The sequence below is a fragment of the Marmota flaviventris genome, chromosome 15 (assembly GCF_047511675.1).
Source record: "Marmota flaviventris isolate mMarFla1 chromosome 15, mMarFla1.hap1, whole genome shotgun sequence".
NCBI classification, from domain to species: Eukaryota; Metazoa; Chordata; class Mammalia; order Rodentia; family Sciuridae; genus Marmota; species Marmota flaviventris.
Window position 1 is genome coordinate 673,528 of NC_092512.1, and position 21,533 is coordinate 695,060.

The 21,533-nt window shown below is 51.2% G+C and overlaps 1 protein-coding gene across 7 annotated transcripts in view; it reads right to left on the reverse strand.

The window, feature by feature from the left end:
* Mroh1 (maestro heat like repeat family member 1) overlaps window positions 1-21,533 on the reverse strand; it is a 74,336-nt gene that overhangs the window by 23,021 nt on the left and 29,782 nt on the right. For all 7 annotated transcript variants that reach the window (XM_027951444.3, XM_027951453.3, XM_027951426.3 and 4 more), the window contains exons 10-13: window positions 20,940-21,018; window positions 19,824-19,937; window positions 15,350-15,423; window positions 13,052-13,174 (exon numbers count right to left, since the gene is read on the reverse strand). In XM_027951444.3, coding sequence (XP_027807245.2) covers window positions 13,052-13,174; window positions 15,350-15,423; window positions 19,824-19,937; window positions 20,940-21,018 — 390 coding nt within the window. The remainder of the gene's footprint in view (window positions 1-13,051; window positions 13,175-15,349; window positions 15,424-19,823; window positions 19,938-20,939; window positions 21,019-21,533) is intronic.

The window sequence follows — 21,533 nt, forward strand, 5'->3', positions numbered from 1 at the left end:
GAGCTCAGTGGTAAGCACCCCAGGTTCAATCCCTGGGGCCCCCCAAAAAGAAGGTGACTTCATAGTTAAAAACGTCCTACAGCCAGGTGTGGTGGTGCACCCCTGTAATCCCAGCGGCTCAGGAGGTGAGGCAGAGGCAGGAGGATCATGAGTTCAAAGCCAGCCTCAGCAATTCAGCGTGGTGCTAAATAATTCAGTGAGACCCCGTCTCTAAATCCAATCCAAAACAGGGCTGGGAACGTGGCTCCTGGGGCAAGGGCCCCGAGTGGTTCAATCTGCTGGGCCCAGTCTTAACAGCAACTGGGAAGAAGGGAGGCTGCACAGACTCTTCCAGGAGCCAGGGGAGGAGGGAGCTCGACCAACTAGCCACAGGGGCCTGGGCCGCGGGAAGGCCTCACAGGGAAGGCCTCACAGGGAAGGCCTCACAGGGAAGGCCAGGGCCGCGTCCCTGTGGGGAGAGCTCGGCTCCCACCACGGTGCCAGCACTGGACTGCAGGTCCTAACTGATGACGAGGCAGGAGGAAAAGAGACATCAGGAGGGGAAGGAAGCAGGAAACCATGATTTCAAGAAGTCATGATGTTCCATGTGGAAAACTGCAAAGAATTGATAAAAATGCAAAGCCACAGGATAAAAAGTCAACACCTAAAACCAACCGTCTGCCCATTTCTAACTCCATGCCATCCGAAATCCAACCCAGGAGGCCGAGGCAGGAGGATCCCAAGTCCCAGGCCAGGCTGGGCAGCTCTGTGAGAACCTAGCTCAAAAACAGACCAACCAACAAAAAAACAGAAGGAGGAGAAAAGAAAAAAGAAGGGATAAAGGAAAACAGGGAAGGAAGAGGAGGAAGTAAAGGTGAAAAGGAAGAAGACCCTGAAGTGAGGAACACGGTGAGCTCAGGCCCAGACCCACGGAGTCCAGGACACACAGACTCTGGGTCTCGCCGACTCTAAGATACTGATGAAAGACATGCAAGGATCCGAATGAGCATGGGGACATGAGCCTCATGCTGGAGGCTCCCTCCCAAATGTTCTACAGACAGTCCCACTCAAAATCCCACCGTCTGTTCCAGAGACCAACAGGACGATTCTGAAGTCCACACAGCAAACAAAGTGAGGGTGGCGCCAGAGCCCGGCGCAGCAGGGCCAGAGCCAAGAGCCGCACGCTGGCTTTGCAGCCAGAAGGCAGCACAGGGCTTGGGAGGCACTGTCACCGCTGGACTGCACCAGCCACCAGGTGCACAGGGAAAAGAGTTGTCGCCACTCGAGGTGCTGGGACAGCTGGGCCGGGACCTCTTAATACTTCTAGGAAAGAACATGGCAGATCTGTGTGACCTTGTGCTCAGCAAGGATCTACCAGACAAGACACCAAGAGTATGATCCACAGACAAAAACCAGGTAAACTGGTCTTTAAGAAATTTAAACTTGTAGCTGGGCACGGTGACACATGCCTGTAATCTCAGTGGCTCAGGAGGCTGAGGCAGGAGGATCACAACTTCAAAGCCAGCCTCAGCAACTCAGCAAGGCCCTAAGCAGCTTACCCCCCCCAAAAAAAAAATTAGACTTCTACTTTTGAAAGGCATTATTAAGAATTAAAGGGCGGGGCTGGGGCTCAGGGGTAGAGCGCTTGCCTAGCATGTGTGAGGCACTGGGTTTGATTCTCAGCACCACATAGAAATAAATAAAGTCCATTGACAACTAAGAAGATATTTAAAAAACAAAGAATTAAAAAGACAAGCATGCAACAGACTTGCAAGAAAATACTTACAAGTCATATATCTGAGAAAGAGCTTGCACCCAGAATATACAAACATCTCTTAAAACTCAGTAAGAAAAGAACCCAATTCAAAGAGGAGCACAAGGTCTGAGCAGACTTGATCGGAGCAGCAGCACAGCCTTAGGTAGCGGAGCCCACGGGAGACGCGGACCGCTCAGCACAGGTCAACCCAGGGTGAGGCACCACCCCAGCAGGGACTGCAGGAAGGCTGCCCGGAGCCGCTGCCGTGCACGCATCATGGGGCTGAGGCAGGAGGGGTTTGATTCCCTGTACTAGAAATAAATAAAATTAATACTGCCTGGGCCAGGGGTGTGGCTCCTGGCTAGCATGCATCAGGCCCCAGCTCAATCCTCAGCACTGAAAACACAGACCTGTCCTGACCCAAAGCCCCGAGCACTCACAGACACAGAGCAGAACTCCCGCCCAGCTCTGGGAACGCCACACACCTCCTTTTTGGAAAACAGCTCGGAGTTTCCCATGGAGCTCAACGTACATCTCCCCCCAGGCCCCTCGCCCCCCCCTCGCCCCTCCCCGGGTGTTACGGGCTACACAACACGCTCCAAAGACAGGGCTCGGGGGAGTCCAGATGGCAGAGTCCAGGGCTCAGGGTTCAAGTGCTGGGACACAGGTCCTCAGTGAGGTGGTGACGGAGGGACTCCAATGGCATTCAGCATCTGACAAGAGTCTTTTAGAGACTCAGAAATTTGGGTGCATTAAAAAGAAAGAAAAGAGCACACTGGAGCCAAGGAGTGGCAGCAGGGACAGTGGTGCTGGCTCACCTCAGGGGACAGGGAGGACACAGCACCACAGGGGACACATGTGGCACAGGGTCTTGTGGATCAGAAAGGCAGCCTGAGCTCAGCTGATCCAGGGCCTGCACAGCCATCTGGTGTCTGGAAGGTGCAGCTTCTCACCTGGCCGTGGGCAGCTGAGGTGGGGGCCGTCTTGAGGAGGCCACACTGCAGCTTGCTGCCGTAGAGCTGGAGACCCCAGCAAACCTGTCCCAGCAAGTGCCCAGCGCATGGCCCAGGGTGTGCCCAGCAGAACGGGACTGGGGGGTGTCCACCAAGGGACACAGAGGGGAGCCCAACTCGCTTTCCCCTGGACTCTGGTGGCTCGCGTGACCAGCCAAAGCGGGCAGGGATCTGGACAGGTGGGTGTGAGTGCACACGGGGACTCATCCTGGGAGCTGTGACTGAGGGCAGCAGAGCGGGCGGAGGGTGACCCCCACCCGCCTGTGAGCAGAGTTCTCGGGAGGCTCCTGAGACCTGGCGCCCAGCTGCCAGGCCCTGGGGGTGTGCTGATCTGATCTCCCACCCCAACCCCGGCCGGCCTCCATAGCCCACGCCCAGCCACTGAGACTCCTCATAAGCATCGCTGCTGCCCGCCTGGGAGTGCGTCCACCTCGTCCTCATGGGCACAGTCCAGCTGGCGGCACTGGCCACCCCGTCCTACCCTAGCTGCTGACAAGGGGGGCTGAGAGCCACTGCGCCCCGTCCTGGGCCTCCCGGGGGCAGGGGTGAGCAGCACCAAGCCCCACTCCCTCTGCAGCTTTCTCAGTGCTCAGCGGGCACAGGAGCGACGTTGCGCCCTTCCGTGGGGACGACCCTTCACTGCCCCCTCTTGTTCCGGGCCTGGTCTTGTCTGTGTGCTTGCTGGTCCCGCACATGCACACTCACGGCTTCCGTCTTCCTCGTGGCCGCATCTCTGAGCTCTCTGCCTGTCTTTCCGGGGTCAGAGTTTGGGGTTTGTTCCTCTTTGTCTCCTTTCCTCTCCCTCCAATAGCAGATCCCCTGTCCCCACCCGATGCTGTGCTTCATTGAGAGACAGGGTCGGAGTTTGCGTAGCACTTTGCTGCTGCTGAGGCTGGCTTTGAACTTGTGATCTCCTGCCTCAGCCTCCCGAGCCGCTGGGATGACAGGCGTGGGCCACCAGGCCCAGCTAGAATCACTTGTCACATCTCTTTTGCAGTCTCTCTGTTCCCATTTTAAACATCCTAAACTTTCTTCTACCTTCCCCACACATTTTCCTTTCTCTTAATGAACTATATTTTACCACTGTTTTGGAACTAGTTTCTATAGTTCCTCACCCAACACCACTCATGTTGTCAAGAGTCATTAGTACCAGGGATGGCAGAGTTGACACCTACTGTTTATTTAAATGTTGGAGCCAGTTCTGGGCTATTGATTGTTTTTCTTGTTGGAAGCTGCTGACCCTACGTCCCTGTTTTGTGTTCATTAGTACTGAGATAGGACAGTGGGTACTGGGTATTTATCATAGCACTGTGTATTGTCTGCTTCTGTTGTTTCTGTTTTGTTCCCCCCACCCCCTGCTCCGGCCCCCGGTACCAGGAATTGAACCCAGGGACACTTAACCACAGAGTCACATTCTTAGCCCTTTCTTAAAAATTATTTTATTTTGAGACAGGGCCTTGCTAAGTTGCTGAGGCTGGCTTTGAATCTGCCATCCTCCTGCCTCAGCCTCCCGAGCGAGCCACTAGGGTTACAGGCGGGCGCCACCGGGCCCCGCCTGTTGCTTTTCTGTTTCTCCTTTTCTTGTGAGGTGCTCAGGATCCGCTGGAACACTGCAGCCTCACAGGGTGGAGAAGCTGCTGATCAGCTAGACCCAGTCAAGAGAAAAGACGAAGCCAGCCTCAGTGGCCCACACCTGTCATCCCAGTGGCTCGGGAGGCTGAGGCAGGAGATCACAAGTTCAAAGCCAGCCTCAGCAACAGCAAAGTGCTATGCAAACTCCGACCCTGTCTCTCAATAAAATACAAAATAGGGCGGGGGATGTGGGTCAGGGGTCGAGTGCCCTGAGTTCAATCCCTGGTACCAAAAAAAAAAAAAAAAAAAGTGGTTGGAATTGAAGAGGGTTGTAGAATGAATAATCTCTTCAGGGAAATAATAACAGAAAAAATTCCAAACCTTGAGGCTGAGATGGACCTCCAGATACAGGACACATTCAAACTCCACATAGACAAGATCAAAAAAGAGCTTTTCCAAACTCATCATGATTAAAATAAAACAAAAACAAAAACAAGGACAGGACTTCAAAAGCCTCAGGAGAAGAGTGCAGGTCACATCTAAAGGCAGGACGATCAGAGACCCTTCTGACTGTTCAGCACCAACGCAGGAACCCAGGAGGGCGTAGAAAGGTCTGAGTCCTGAAAGAGACAACTGTCAAGCAAGATTTGTGTCTCCAGCCAAGTCACCCTTCAAGTCCCTGAAGATTAGCAGAAACTAAAAGAACCCACGGTGACTCAGCTGGCACCCCCGGGAGGACTTGCCCACACAGAAGAAATGGGCCTCAGACTCCAGTGCTCCCAGGACAGACCTCGTCTGAAGCACAGCTCAGCGAATGGGAAACAGGACAGGTAAACACCAGAGACCAGTCACAATGGCAGGAATTAATAACATCTCCCTGTGATAAGCCTGAATGTAAATCATCTTCACTCTCCAGTTAAAGACGTAGGTTAGCCAGGCGTGGTGGCACACTCGGGAGGCTGAGGCAGGAGGATTGCAAATTTAAAAACAGCCTCAATAACTTAGTGAGACCCTAAGTGACTTAGTAAGACCCTATTGCAAAATAAAAAATAGAAAGGGCTAGGGTGCAATTCAGTGGTAAACTAACCCTGGATTAAATCTCCAGAGCCAAAAAAAGAAAAAGACCTAGGCTGGCAGAATGGATTCAAAAAAACAGACCAACTGTATGTTGTTGGCAAAGACAGCCACAGGCTGAAAGTGAATGGGTGGAAACTGATCTCCCATGGGAATGGAGCCCCAATCAAGCAGGAGTAGCTACTCTCACACCTGACCACGCAGACTTCAGCCCAAAGTCAACCAGAAAAGACAAAGACCTAAAGGAACAATCCAACGAGAGGATTCAACAACCGTAATCGTTTATATCGCCTCCTGACATCAACAGACACCAGTCAACTGGGAGACTCAGGCCCCAGGACAACAGCCGTGGACGATCTCCACACACCTCTCACCAACACCTAGGTCACCCAGACACCAACTCAGGGACGGCTCCTCAGACCTTAAAAATAAAAACAAAATGGACTTAATAAACGTCCAAAGAATATCTGACCCAACTGGAGCTGAACGCACTTTTCCCTCAGATGCTCATGGAACCTTTTACAAAACAGACCACAGTTAGGCCACAAAGCCACTCTTGGCAAATGCAAAAACAAACAAACAAAAAGAACCCAATATGATTCTTTGCATCTTATCAGGTCATAATGGAAAAAATGAGATATTATCATGAAAAACTACAGAGATCCTCTAAACACTGGAGATGAATGGTACACTTCGGAACGGTGACTGGGTGAAGAGAATGAGACCAACGTCCAACACACCTGGTGGCCTCTGGGACCCCAGCGAGCAGTTCTGAGAGGGAAGTCACGGCCATGAAAGTCTCCATAAGAAACCCAGAAAGATCCAGAATGAGCAACCAGCAAAGGATCAGGACACAAAGAGCTGGTTCTTTGAAAAGGTAAGTAAGTTTGATAAACCCTTAGTCAAACTGAGCAAAGCAAAACAGAGAAGACACAAATTAATAAAAAACCAAATTAATAAAAAAAAGTAATGAAAAACCACCACAGACATCAGAAATCCAGAGGATCATTAGGGGCTATCTTGAACATCTATACTCCCATACATTGAAAAGGAGAAGAAATGGATGTGTTTATAGACACAGACAGCCTGCCACAATTAAATCAAGGAGACATGGAAAACCTGAACGGACAATAACTAACAATAAGACAGAGGACGCAATAAAAAACCTTTCAACAACAACAAAGCACCCAGGACCAGATGGATTTTTACCTGAATTCTACCAGAACTTTAAAGTAGAATTAGTCCTAATGGTCCCCAAATTATTCCATGAAATACAAAAGGAAGGAACACTTTTTTTTTTTTTTAGAATTTTAATATTTATTTTTTAGTTTTTGGCGGACACAACATCTTTGTTTGTATGTGGTGCTGAGGATCGAACCCGGGCCACATCCCCAGCCCAAGGAAGGAACACTTTCAAATTCATTCTATGAAGCCAGTATCACACTCATACCAGAACCACATAAGGACACATCAAGGAAAGAAAACTACAGATTAGCTGAGCGCAGTGGGTCATGCCTGTAATCCCAGTGGCTAGGGAGGCTGAAACAAGAGGATCCCAAGTTTAAGGCCAGCTTTGATAATTCAGTAAGGCCCCAAATAACTTAGTGAGAACCTGTCTCAAAAAAATAAATAGGGCTGAGGTTGTGGCTCAGCAGTAGAGCATTCGACCAGCATGTGGGCGGCCCGGTTCGATCCTCAGCACCACACAGAAATAAATAAATAAATGAATAAAAAAGATATCGTATTCAACTACAACTAAAAAATAAATATTTAAATAAATAAACAGAGCTGGGGGATATGGTAAATTGCTCTTGGGTTCAATCCCCAGGAAAGAGAGAGAGAGAGAGAGAGAGAGAGAAAGAAAGAGTAAAACTACAGACCAATATTTCTGATGACCATACATGCAAAGAAACCTTAGTATCAGCAAGCTGTGTTGAACACATTAAGAAGACTGCACACCATGAACAAGGTGGTTTTATTCCAGGGTTGCAAGAATATGGTGCACACCTATGATCCCAGCAGCTCGGGAGGCTGAGGCAGGACGATCAAGAACTCAGAGCCAACCTGAGCAACTTGGAGAGTCATAACCTGCTCGAGAGCCCCTCTTTAAAACCTGGAGCAAGACAGGGGTGTGCACTCTGACCACTCTCATTAATACAGCACAGACACTCTAGCCACCAGGCAGGAGAGGAAGGAAAGGGACAGAAACACAAAAGGAAGAGGTCACGTCACCGGTGCTTCAGATGGTGGGTCCTGTACTCAGACCATGCAGAAAGCTCAAGCCGATGAACACGTTCAGCAAACAACAAGTTACAAAATCAACATACAAAGACCACTAGCTTTCCTCTACACAGATAATGAATCTGCTGAGAAAGAAATCAGGAAAATTATCCCATTCACAAAAACCTAAAACCACACACACACACACACACACACACACACACACACACGTAGGAATCTGACCCAGGAAGTAAAAGACCTCTACAGAACTACACTGAAGAAAGAAACGGAAGGAGACACAAGAAGATGGGAAGCCCTCCGTGTCCACAGACGTGCAGAATTAACACTGTCCAAATGGCACCTTTCCAAAAGCACATACAGATCAGTGCAATCCCGTCAAAACACCAATGACTTTCTTCACAGAACAAGGGGGGAAACAGTCTAAAATTCCTTTAGAAGAATAAAAGACTCAGAGTAGCCAAAGCAATTCTGAGCAATAAGAGCCAGGCTAGAGGCATCAAATATCTGACTTCAAATTATACTAAAGAGCTATAGTAAAAAAAAAAAACAGCATGGTACTGGCATAAAACAGACACACAGAACAACAGAATAGAAGACACAGACAAACCCACACAGATACCATCATCTGACCCTTCACAAAGGTGCCTAAAACAGATTGGAGCAAAGGCACCTTTTTAACAAATGGTGCTGATAAAACTGGTCATACATATGTAGAAGAATGAGAATGGATCCCTATTGCTCACCCTGCACAGAAGTCAACTCAAAATGGATCACAGACCTAGGAATCAGACCCCAAACCATGCAACTCCTAGAAGAGAACATAAGATCAACACACCTGTATAGGTGGATGCAGGCTTGGACTTCCTCAACAGGACTCCTAAAGCTAGAAGGAATACCCAGGATTAATAAATGGGATGGCATCAAATTCAAAAGCTTTTGCACAGCAAAGGCAACTAGAGCATGAAGAGAGAATCTACAGAATAGGAGAAACCTTGGCTGACTCCTCTTCTGACAGAGAGTTAATATCTAGAATATATAAAGAACTCAAAAAACCTCACAAGAGAAAAACAGCCCAATCAATGAGTGGGAAAATGAATTAAACAGACACTTCTCCAAAGAAGAAATACAAAAGGCCAATAAACACATGAAAAAATGCTCAACATCTCTAGCAAATAGGGACATGCAAATCAAAACTACACTGAGACTTCCTCTCACCCCAGTCAGAAGGGCAGTCATCAAGAATACAAACAACAAGTGCTGGAGAGGGGACAAAGGGGACACTCTTGATGGGATTTAAATTGTTACAACCACCGTGGAAATCAGTATGGAGGCTCCTCAAAAGACTAGGCATGAGGGGCTGGGCGTGGCTCAGCAGGGAGCACTCACCTACACACAAGGCCCTAGGTTCAATCCTCAGCATCACATGAAAATAAATAAATAAAGGTATTAATAACTACAACTAAATATAAAAAAAAAGACTAGGCATGAAACCACCATAGGACCAGTGGTACCCCTCCTCACTATTTACCCTGAAGCATTAAAATCATCTTACTACAGCAATACATGCAAGCCATGTTTACCTTATTTTTTTCTTGTGGTGCTGGGGATCAGACCCAGGGCCTTGTGCATGCAAGGCAAGCACTCAACCCACTGAGCTAGCCCATGTTTGTAGCAGCATGATTCACAGCAGCCAAACCCTGGAACCAGCCTAGGTGCCCACCAGCAGATGAATGATAAAGAAAATATGGTGTAGTCTCCGACTCCATCCATTTACCTGCAAATGCCATGATTTTATTCTCTTTTAATGCTGAGTAGTATTCCAATGACCACATTTTCTTTATCATTCATCTACCGAAGGGCATCTAGGTTGGCTCCACAGTTTAGCTGTTGTGAATTGTGCTGCTTTAACACTGATGTGGCTGTGTCCCTGTAGTGTGCTGATTTTAAGTCCTTTGGGTAGAGTCCGAGGAGAGGGATAGCTGGGCCAAATGGTGGTTCCACTCCAATTTTCCAAGGAATCTCCATACTGCTTTCCACATTGGCTGCACCAGTTTGCAGTACCACCAGCAGTGTATGAGCATAACTTTTCCCCACATCCTTGCCAACTCTTATTGTTGTTTGTCTTCTTTTGTTTATATACTTTTATTTATTTATTTTTATGTGGTGCTGAGGATCAGACCCAGAGCCTCGCATGTGCAAGGTGAGAGCTCTACCACGGAGCCCCAGCCCCAGCCCCTATTTGTATTCTTAATGGCTGCCATTCTGACTGGAGTGAGATGAAATCTTAGAGTAGCTTTAATTTGCATTTCTCTAATTGCTAGAGACGTTGGACATTTTTTCATATATTTGTTGGCTGGTTGTATATCCTCTTCTGAGAAGTGTCTGTTCAGTTCCTTGGCCCATTGATTGATTGGATCATTTGTTCTTTTGATGTTATCTGATGTGCGTGTGGTAAAAATTTGCTCCCATTCTGTAGGCTCTCTGTTCACCCTCCCCAATTGTTTCTTTTGCTGAGAAGAAACTTTTTAGTTTGAATCCATCCCATTATTAATTCTTGGTTTTAATTCTTGCACTACAGGAGTCTTATTAAGGAAGTTGGGGCATAATCCAACATGACAGAGATTTGGGCCTACTTTTTCTTCTATTAGGCACAGGGTCTCTGGTTTCATTCCTAGGTTCTTGATCCGCTTTGAGTTTTGTGCATGGTGAGAGTGAGGGGTTCAATTTCATTTTGCTGCGTATGGATCTCCAGTTCTCCCAGCACCCTTTGTTGAAGAGGCCGTCTTTTCTCCAGTGCATGCTCTTGGCACCTTTGTCTCATATAAGGTAATTGTAGTTGTGTGGGTTAGCCTCTGTGTCCTCTATTCTGTACCATTGGTCTACAAGGCTATTTTGGTGCCAATACCATGCTGTTTTTGTTACTGTGGCTCTGTAGTATAGTTTAAGGTCTGGTAGAGTGATGCCACCTGCTTCACTCTTGCTGCTAAGGATTGCTTTAGCTATTCTGGGTCTCTTATCTTTCCAGATGAATTTCATGATTTCTTTTTCTGTTTCTATGAGGAATGTCATTGGGATTTTGATTGGAATTGTACTGAATCTGTATGGTGCCTTTGGTAGTATAGTCATTCTGACAATGTTAATTCTGCCTATCCAAGAGCAAGGGAGATCTTTCCATCTTCTAAGGTCTTCTTTAATTTCCTTCTGTAGTTTTCATTGTAGAGGTCTTTCATTAAGTTGATTCCCAACTATTTAATTTTTTTTTTTTTTTTTTTGAGGCTATTGTAAGTGGGGGAGTTTTCCTCGTTTCCCTTTCAGAGGATTTGTCACTGATGTACAGAAATGCCTTTGATTTTGGGGTGATCCTGCTACTTTGCTGAATTCATTTATTAGTTCTAAAAATTTTCTGGTGGAGCTTTTTGGGTCTTCTTTGAGACTACCATGACCAAACACCAGGAGGACAGAGGGACTGCTGAGCAGATCAATTCACCAAAGTTTCATTCAATACTTTACAAAAACTTCTTCAAAGAAACGTTATTTCATTTTCTGCCTAATGGCGATCAAGGGCCGTTGGGTAAAACAAGGTAGGTCTATCTGAAACGGATTCTGCCCATGCGGCCAGCAGATAGATGTGCACTGCACTTTCTCTGCATCTACTGAGACGGGTCGGGCGTGGGATTCTTATCTTCAGTCTGTTGATGTGATGAATCACATCTCTTGATTTCCGTACGTCGGACCCACCTTGCATCCCTGGGATGAACCCCGTGCCGAAGGCTTTCTGTGACATGAGGAGGCTGATTCACAATGGGGCTGGAGGGGATAGCATGGGAGGAATGGAGGGACTTCAGATGGGAAAGGGGAGGGAGAGGAAGGGAGGGGAGTGGAAGTAGGAAAGATGGTGGAATGAGATGGACATGGTCACCCTAAGTACACGTATGGAGACACGAATGGTGTGATATAAAAGATCATGCTCTATATGTGTACTATGAATTGAAACACATTCTGCTGTCATGTACAACAAATTAGAATGAATTTTTTAAAAAAGAAAATGTGGTATACGTATACAACGGAGTTTAAGTCAGCCATAAAGAAGAATGAAATTGTGTCTTTGTAGGAAATTGGATACAACTTGAGACCATTATGTTAAGCAAATAAGCTGAACTCTGAGGGTCAAGATTAATATTTTCTGGCACATGTGGAAGACAGAGAGAAAAAAGGGACAGGAAGTTGAGGGGATCTCATGAAAACTGGTGGGACATCAGTAGGGGAAAGGACCAAGGGGAGAGAAGAGGGGGCCGGGAAATACTGGGGAGTGACATGGCCCAATGATCCTGTGACACTGTGACACCTAACGATCTACAACCACAAATCCCACTGTGTACAGCTAGTGCATTGAGAAAGAAATATGGAGACTGCGCCCAGCGGCACACGGCGGAGGTTCCTAACTGCTGAGCCTGCCCACACTTCAATGTGAGTGGACGACTCACAGTGGCACTGCATGTGATGGAATGCACTCAGCAGTGGACAGGGACTGCAGGGTGACCTGAGAGTCCAGCTCAGCAGGACTGGGTAGCTCAGTGGCAGAGTGCTTGGTTACCAAGCACAGTGCCCTGAGTTCAATCCCCAGTACTTGGAGAAAAACGCCTGATACAAGGGGAGGAGCTGACTTGAGCTACACTCCGTCAAGCCCACCTAGGCATTCTAGAAAAGCCAAACCAGAGGGACAGCTGGCTACCAGGAGGCAAGGGAACGTGGGGTGCCAGATGTCCTGTGTCTTGACACAGTGCTTGTGTGACTGTCATCAAAAGCACATGTGGCAATTTAAAGGGTGCATTTTCCTGTATGCAAATACACCTTAGTGAGACTGACTTAAAGAAAAGTAAGAGGGCCGGGGGCATGGCACACACCCTGTCATCCCCAGTACCCCCCCCCCGAAAAAAAAAAAAAAAGATAAACCCAGGCAGTGGCTGTTACCAGTGTGAGAGCTGACCTCAGGGACAAACCCAATTTTTACTAAACCTTCCCAGGCCACACCCAGCTTCTAGATCACTGCAGTGCTCTGGAGGGACCCAGGGCCTCCCCACCTGCCCTTTACTTTTACCAGTCACCTGCTACTTTTCAAGAAGAAACTGACTTATTTACCAGCTTTTAAGACAGAAAAGCCCCAAAGAGAACCACGTCTCTGCTTTCTGCCTCTTCTGAGTTTTGGGAGCTGCCAGTGGACTCAAGGCGCAGAGACCCCGACTCAGAAACAGGGAACCTCCGTGCACAGACTCAGGTCACATGGCCACCTACTGCTGGGACAGCAGCTCCTGGTGACGAGCACTAACAGAGGTTGGGGCAATGTAGGCCAAAGAGCCTAGCAGCTGCTGGGCCCAGAGCTGGTGGGTGAGGCTGGTGGGTGAGGCGTGGCCCTTACCTCCTGCTCAGGGGGCAGCGCACACTGCTGCACGATGTACTCAATCATCACCTCGCCTCCGGGCTGCTCCAGGTAGCCATGGTGAGCCATGGCGCTGATCACCTGCACCACAGCCCGTTTCACCTGCCCAGAACCAACAGGTCAGGAAGGGGCCAGACAGAGACTGTCATGCCAATCCAGCCGGCAGACAGGGGCCTTATTCCTCCCCCTGCCCACACCTGCACGGCACACATGCCTGCACCTACACCCACCTTGCAACCACACCCACACCTGCGCCTCAGCTCCTAACTGTGCCAGTACCCACACCTACACCTGCACCTGCACGTATGCTTATACCTCTACCTGTGGCCACACCTGCACCTACACCTCTATCAGTGCCTGCAGCTGTGCCCTCACCTGCACCTGTGCTACTTGGTCCCTGGGCTGCAGAAGCCCCATTAGCCCCTGCAGCATCCTCCTCCAGTGGTGGACGAGCCCAGCTCTGTCGGGGGCCTCTCTTCCTTCTTCCCCACGGCCCCCACTCCCACAGCCCTTCATCAGTCACCCTGTCTCACTCCTTCCCTTCTCCGTCCACTTCCATCGGCCTCACCCAAGTCTATGCAAGCAGTCGTGCTGAAGGGCCCACCCCAAATCACCCTGCCCTCAGCCCCCTGAACACTGGCCAGCGGCCGCCCAGGACTAGACTCAGCCTCCTGGTGTCTCTCTCTGCCTGAGATCTGCCTGGCCTGGGGATGCACTGCTTCAGGGCCGGCTGCTCTTGGTGCATGGTTTCCTGGGGGGCACCACTGCCCTGGCCATGGTCCCTGATGTGAGCCTTCACCCAGACACTCCTGGGAGTCCTCAGCGGCATGTCCAGCCCTGCTCCATAAGCACTCCTGGTGGCTCGAAGGCGTGGCCAGTCCAACATGCTGAAACAAGCTACACTGCCCCCAGAGCCAGCACTGCCTCCATCCCAACGCCACCCTGTCCCCAGAGACATTGGCCTCTGCTCCCACCCAAAGCCCTCTGCACGTACTGCTCCCTTGGGAGGCTTCTCCCTCATCTTGAGAAAGTCTCTGCAGAGGTTGGACATCGCCATCCCAGCGAGGCCTCTTCAGAGCACCCCTAGCTCATGCTACCCCAGTGACACGCGTGCCTACAGGATCAGGTGGGTTGGGCTGGCAGCTGACTGCCTAGAGAGCAGCAGAGGGCCTGAGGTGACCTGCAGTAGGGGCAGGTGTGGGCACAGATGCCCCTGGCACTGCAGATGTCATGTGAGCCCCCATGACAGCTGCAGGGCCTTGTAAGGGAGGCCTCAGGGGGCGCCTCGGAACACGAGGGTCTGTGCACTGTGGAGCGTGACCCTGCCACAGGGGTAACTCGGGACCCATCCAGAAGCTGCAGGGACAACAGTGAGAGGAGAACCCAAAGAGCAGGCCAGGGCCAGCAGCAAGGTCGGAGCAGACCCCAGAGGAGCTCAGGTCCCTGCTGCCCCTGAGTAAGCAGGTCCTGACCGCCCTGAGCACAGGAAACCTGCACGGCCCAAAGAGGGGTCTTGACTCCTGGAGATCACCCTAAGCCACCGGAAGGTCCTGCTGACAAGAACGCCCACTGGGGCTGGGGCTGGGCTCAGTGGTGGAGGGCTTGCTCGCACCTGTGAGGCCCTGGGTTCGATCCTCCGCACCACATAAAAATAAACAAACAAAATAAAGGTATCGTGTCCAACTACAACAAAATATTAAAAAAAAAAAAAAAGAATGCCCACTGGCTTAGGCCACAGGCCAAACCACATGGTCTAACAATGTGATTCTGACCACAAGAGGTCCCTGTCTATGGGTCTGGACCTCGCCTGCACTCTGTCCCACGGGCTTCTGGCTCGGGCTGATTTTATCCTGCATCTTCTCCCTGCAGCAGACTAACTAAAAATATAACAGCTTCCTGAGTTCTCTGAGTCCCTTGAGTGAGTGCTGGACCGGAGGGTGGTACTGAACAGCCCTGGACTTGCAGTTGGCCCCGGCAGTGAGTTGGTCCCTGGCATTAGGCCTGGTTAACTGTGTAAAGAGTATAATGAGGGGCTGGGGATGTGGCTCAGTGGTAGCGTGCTTGCCTAGCATGCGTGAGGCACTGGGTTCAATTCTCAGCACCACGTAAAAATAAAGATATAAAACAAAAAAGAAAAAAAGAGAGTATAATGAAGGCAGTTGCTAGCCACACACTAAACCCATGTGCCTTCTCATGCTGGTGGCCCAGTGCCTGGTGAGGCAGAGCACTCTTCTGTGGCTGCTCAAGGTGGAGCCCAGTCTGACCTGTCCAGTTTACCTTATTGTTGGTGTCCAGAAGGGGAAGCCTCATGGCAGAGAGAATAAAGGGCTTCTTAACTTCCATTTGAGCAGCTGCAAGAAATGAACATAATGGCTCAGTCAGCACCATGGCCAGAACCAGCCGTCCCACCCACCTCTGTCCCCAGGCCCAGAACACTCCTCTAGGGTCTGGCCTTACCAGGCCTCCACGTGGGAGAAGGAGAAGGCCTAAGTCCACTGCTCTCTAGGGGACAAACGATTTTCCCCCAAATAACATAATTTTACCCAATTAAAAAGCTAAAATGTGGGCAGTTCAGGGAAGTAGGTTAAAAATATGGGCCTGGGCCAAGTACAGTGGTGCACACCTGTGATCCCAGCAACTCAGGAGACTGAGTCAGGAAGAACCAGTTCAAGGGCAACCTGGACAACTTAGCAGGACTTTGTCTCAAAGTAAAAAAGAAAAAAATAGGGGCTGGGGTTGTGGCTGAGCAGCAGAGTGTGTGCATGTGTGTGTTCAATCCTTAGCCTCACAAAAAAACAAACAAAAAAAATAAAGGCATTCTGTCCATCTACAACTACAGAATTTTTTTAAATAAATTAAAAATTCACAAGTTTTTTAAATTAAAAAGTGTTGGGCATGCTGCTCAGTGTTAAGGAGTACTGACCTAGCATGTACTAAGCCCTGGGTTTAAGCCCCAGCACCACCAAAAAAAAAAAAAAAAAAAAAAATTTAAAGAGCCTGACAAGAAGATTGCAAACTTAAGGCCAGGCTTGGCACCTCAGCAAAACGCCTCAGACACAGAGGACTGAGGATGTAGGTCAGTAACAGAACACCCTGGCTTCGATACCCAGGCAGAAAAAAGGAAGGAAGGAAAAAAAAGAGCCTGGGAGGGTTGACCAAGCCGTTGTCCACTGGACGGCATGGACTCTCCATGGTCTCACCAGGTGGAGTCGGACAGGCCCTGGGCTCAGTACACATCTCGCCTGTTCCCAGGAGACCTGCGGCTGCTGGTCTGGGGGCTCCCTCTTGCTGAGAACCAGCAACCTGACCCCTCTTTTCCTGATATCTAGAAGAGGTTAAAAAATGGCCATCAGGAAATGGTGGGGTTAATAAAAATGAGCACAGAGGACTTGGCATGGTGCAGCGACCACTACTGCACTGCGAGGAGCAAAGCTTCATTCAGCAGACAGTCCCTCGACAGTGAGGGAGGTGTCACCCTGACATTTGAATCCACAGCCCAGAACCCTGAAGCCACAGGAGCCATAACGCTGGCCAAACTCAAGCGGGGCCGCGTGAGAGCGCCTCCTGGAGGGGACCCCGTGTCAGGCAGGGAGGCGCAGGGCGTCAGGACCACAGGGAACACGGGGCAGCACAGCCACAGCAAAGAGCAGGGACTCTGCTCCACTGCAGCAGATGCCCTGAAGTGACCAGCACCAGGAGGTTCTGGTGAAATCACTGGACATTAAAGAAAAAAATACTTGGATATCTGAAAACAAAAGCAAACAGAACAGGAGAGAAAGTTATCTACGTCAGGTTTGGATGGCGACCCTCCAACAAAACCCAGGACTCCCCCTCCATTTGAATCTCAGATAGACAACAAACAGCACTTTAGCACAAGAACGTCTCAGTCACACTGGGGGCCTGCTGGTCTCTGCTGAATCTGGCAACTCCTTGCCAAAAGCAAAGGAGTGACCTGTTAACCCACGAGACAGGAGCGGGGGTTGGACACGCAGCCAAGGGTCCGCCACCCACACAGAGCCAGACAAGCAGGCAGGCAAGGCTGTGCTCACGAGCCTCCCCGAGCCAGCCGACAGCCACACGCACGCGCAGCGCCTGCAGAAAGAGCCAGAGGAGGGCGGGAAGGAGGGCAGACACGGTGCAGGGGGAGCCAGGGCAGGGGGAGAGACACGTTCACAGCTTCGTGCTCAGTCACCCTGCAGGGGAAGCATTGTGACTCTAGTGTCAGTGCTGTGTGACAGGGTGAGAAAAATAAGGAATGGCCAGGCAGGGTGGCACAGGCCTGTCATCCCAGGGCTGGGGAGGCTGAGGCAGGAGGATCTCAAGTTCAAAGACAGCCTCAGCAATTCAGCAAGGCCTGCCTCTAAAAGGCCAGGGTATGGCTCAGTGGTGAAGCAGCCCTGGGTCCAATCCCTGGTACCAAAATAAAAATAAAAATAAAAAAACACCAAAAAGGGGCTACAGGACATTGTGATTCCATCAGCCTCGAGAGCCAGAAAGTCCCAAGGGGAGCGAACAGCAGGGAGAACTTGCCATTTCAGAGGAACCTGAGTGTGGGCCAGAGAGAAACCTGGGCGCTGCCCAGCGGGGCAGACAGGAACCTGCCCGTGCACCAGAGAGCAGCACGCCAAGAGCTGTCACTTCTACAAGTGGACGTGCTATGGTCTGGATGTGAAGTGCCCCTAAGAGCCACAACACTGACACAGGAGCGTCCAGCGGTGCTGTGGGGGGTGAGGCCTCACCAGTCCGTTGGTTTGAATGGACCAACTGGTGGTGACTGCCAGCAGGCAGGAAGAGGATGGGGGAGGGCAGGTTGCTGGGGCATGTCCTAGAAGTGGGCATCTGCCCAGTGGACCTTCCCCACTCGGCTTCCTCACTCTGCCCTGGCAGGGGCGCTTCTTCCTTCAGGCCCTCCTGCCGTGACCCTCTGCCCTGCTGCAGGCCCAGGCAATGGACTCAGCGGCCGTGGGTGGACCTCTGAAATGGGAGTGAGGTGACTGTTTCCCCCGGGAGTCGTCCTGCCAGATGTTTTGGTGACCGTGATGAAACGGTGACTAACACAGCACAGAAAATGACTTCAGAGGACAGAGCAGAAATGCAGGTCACGATGAAGCGACTTCTCAGTGGGAGAGTGTGTGCGGGAGGGGAGGGTCAAGGAGCCCGGCCAGCCACGCGCACCGTGAGCCTGGGGTGGGGAGAGGCCTGGGCCCTGCCTAGGCTAGCCCCCAGGCCAGGTACTCGGCCTTTCTGCACCTCCTGGCAACACACAGGGGCCGCTGGTGACGGACAGGAAATGCTGATCTGGGAGACTACTCATCAGAGTGGAGAGTCCTGCCTTCAAACTCCCTCCCAGCCCAGATGGCCACTAGCAGCACCACAGGGACGCGAAGCCAACAGGCCCAGGCTGACTGTGCCGGCAGAGGCCCGTGTCCCATGCCCTCCCTGGACTCCTGGGTCCAGCACCGTTCCTGCCCCTGCCCCATCTCAAGCTGTCCCTACATCATTCCCACAACTCTGCGGGCTGCCCCAGTCCCACGGCCACTATCTGCAACCCAGCACTGGTAAAGAGCTGACCTCACAGGACAGAAGCCAGTGCACATGTCCCGTAACAGGCCAGACAGGCTTTGTGGGGTGCAGATCCTGTCTCACATGTGTTCCCAAGTTGCTTAGCAAACGCAGCATGCCCAGCCCTATTTCATTTTATTTTGAGACAGGGTCTTGATAAGTTGCCCAGTCTAGCCTCAAACTTATGGTCCTCCTGGCCTCCTGAGGAGCCATGATCACAGCACCACCACACCCAGCCTTGCACTTGCTTTTGGAATCAGTTAAGAATGTAAGCTAGGGGCTGGGGCTCAGTGATAGAGCACTTGCCTCGAATGTGTGGGGTCCTGGGTTCCATCCTCAGCATCACATAGATAAATAAATAAGAAAAGTATTATGTCTACCTACAACTGAAAACTTCAAAAAAAGTTTTAATGTAAATTATCACCAACTTTCAGGCCTAAGGTGGCTCATGGTCTGACTCCTCTAAAAGGAGATCAATAAGATTCATCAAAAAACAAACCCACATGTAAAACTGTGATCACTTTTTTCAAACTTATTGTTGATCAATTAAATCAGCCTTAAACGCAGGAAACCTGAATCTCCAACTATGTGGAGACCATCAGGCACAGCTACTCAGGACATACTCCAGAACTGGCCTCGCTCCTCAGAGAAAGGACACTGCATTAACAAAGTCTGAGAACTAAACTAAGCCAGAGTGTGGCTTCAACTAGATCCCACAGGAGAGCAAGCCACACCAGGCAAGTGTGTTTACTGTCAGGCTCTGTGTCTGGGTCCTGTGCTGATGGGGTCAGGGGAACACACAGGGAGTCAGGCAGGGCCTTCAGGGCACTGTGGTCTGCATCCTCTATCAAGGCAGGTATTAGTGATCAACGTCCAGTGAAGGGCAGATGGACACTGCTCTTGTAGGATTTTGCAGAATAGAAAGGTGGGAAAAATTTTTAGGAAATTCAAAGTAAAGGCCCAGCACAGGGGTGGGTACCAGAAAGAAGTCCCGCTTCTTGGGAGGCTGAGGCAGGAGTATCACTTGAGCCCAGGGGTTCAGGGCCAGCTGGGCAACACAGCAAGACCCTGTGTCTTAATGAACGAAAAATGAAACCCAAGTGCGATGCTACTTTTCACCTAAAAGGCAATCTCCACCTTCCAAGCACTACCCCACACTGGACACAGTGCAGGCGTGGAGGGCACTTACCAGCCGAGTTGATGAGGTGCCTCAGGATCTGCAGGGTACCCACACGCAGTCTCTCACTGCTGGTGTCCAGCCTGGGCAGCAGGAAGGCCAGCAGCCGGTCAGGCAGGCAGGAGGCTGTGGGACAACATGCACATCAGGTGGGGTCTAACAGCCTCTCCTTTGCGCCTCCGAGTCCTCAGGGCCAGCGTCCATCTGTCCTGGCCATCTTGCTCCCAGCATGGAGGAAACACAAAGACTCGCTTTGGGGACCGAGGGAAGCTGGAACCCCAGGCCACCATCTCTGCCCCACAGCATTCTCAAGGGCACCAGTCTCAGGGCAGGCATTGGAGCACACCCTCCTGCCAGGGCATAGGCCCAGCAGGCAGCACCAGCTGGAGCACAGGAGATCCAAACCTTGGGCCCACGGGATCTGAGCGCCCACTCAGCTTCTCAAACTCACAGGGCCCCCAGAGGCCTCCGCATCCCACTTGCTCTGGGCAGAGCTGCACCTGGGAGCAGCTCTTCAGCACTTGGGCCCAGGCCAGTGCAGGTCTAGGCGACCCAGGCATCAGCCTCCAGCCCGGCGCTCTCAGCTGCCAACAGGAACAGGGGGCTACGACCCACGCAGACGCCTTCACCTTGGGGAACCAGGTCGCCTATGTCCTCATCAGACCTGCTGTCCTCCTACACACACCTGGTGTGGCTGAGCCAGTCTGACTGCCTCTCCTTCCATGCCCCAGGTGGACACTGGTATCGCTGGCCCTGAGCATGCATGGGTGCAGGGGACAGAGCCGACACAACAGCCTCTGCTGTCCAGGAGATCAGGTGATGACATCTCTAGCTGGAGTCAGGTAAAGTTGGGAGGATGGCCAGGACCAGGATAAGAGGCACCATGGAGCTGGTCATGGGTGAGGAGCAGGGGCAGAGCCTCTCGGACGGGCAGGACCATAACATGCATCTACCTGGAAACTAAGTGCCTGGGGCAGTGGTGAGGGCTCAGCCCCCTGGGGCCTCTCGGATGCTGGGCAGAGGTAGAAAGGCGGCCTCCTCATCCCATTCACACCATCCTCTACATGAAGAGGCAACTGGCGCAGTGTGTCCCTGAGGTACCTGTTCAAGGAGGAGCCCACCACTCACCCAGCACAGTGAAGCAGCGCAGCACCTCTTTCTGGCTGCTCATCACCAGGGGACTCGAGGACTCCACGGGCACACAGATCTGCTCCAGGGAACAGGACAGAGGTTACAGGGGACAATGCTTGCTGCCCTCCTGGGGCTCAGAGCCCCAGCAAATCACTCTCCAGCTCATTTTCACCCAGAAGGGATGCCCAGGTAGGTGCCAGCTGTGGGACACACATGCTGTACCATCAGAGGTGCCTGGGTGGCCAGTCCCTTGCAGTCAGGAGGGGTAGAGAAACACCACACCACACACAGGCAGAATGAGCCTGCAGGACACAGGGTGCTTTGTCATTAAAAAGAAGCATGCCCACGTCCCCGGGTGTGTACTCCCAGCCATGCGCTGGAGCCAGTCCCCTCTGGAATTAAGCACCAGAGACATCCGGAGCTCACGGAGCTCACGCCTTCAAAAGGTGTCTTGATTAAAAAGTAAAGACTAAAAGAAAAACCTCTGGGGCTTCGCGGAGCCTCACTAACGCAGGCACACTCAGTGGGCCCGCAGGCCCGCCCACCTCCTCAGTGTCACAGCCCGGGACCCAGGCAGGGCCTCTGGATGAG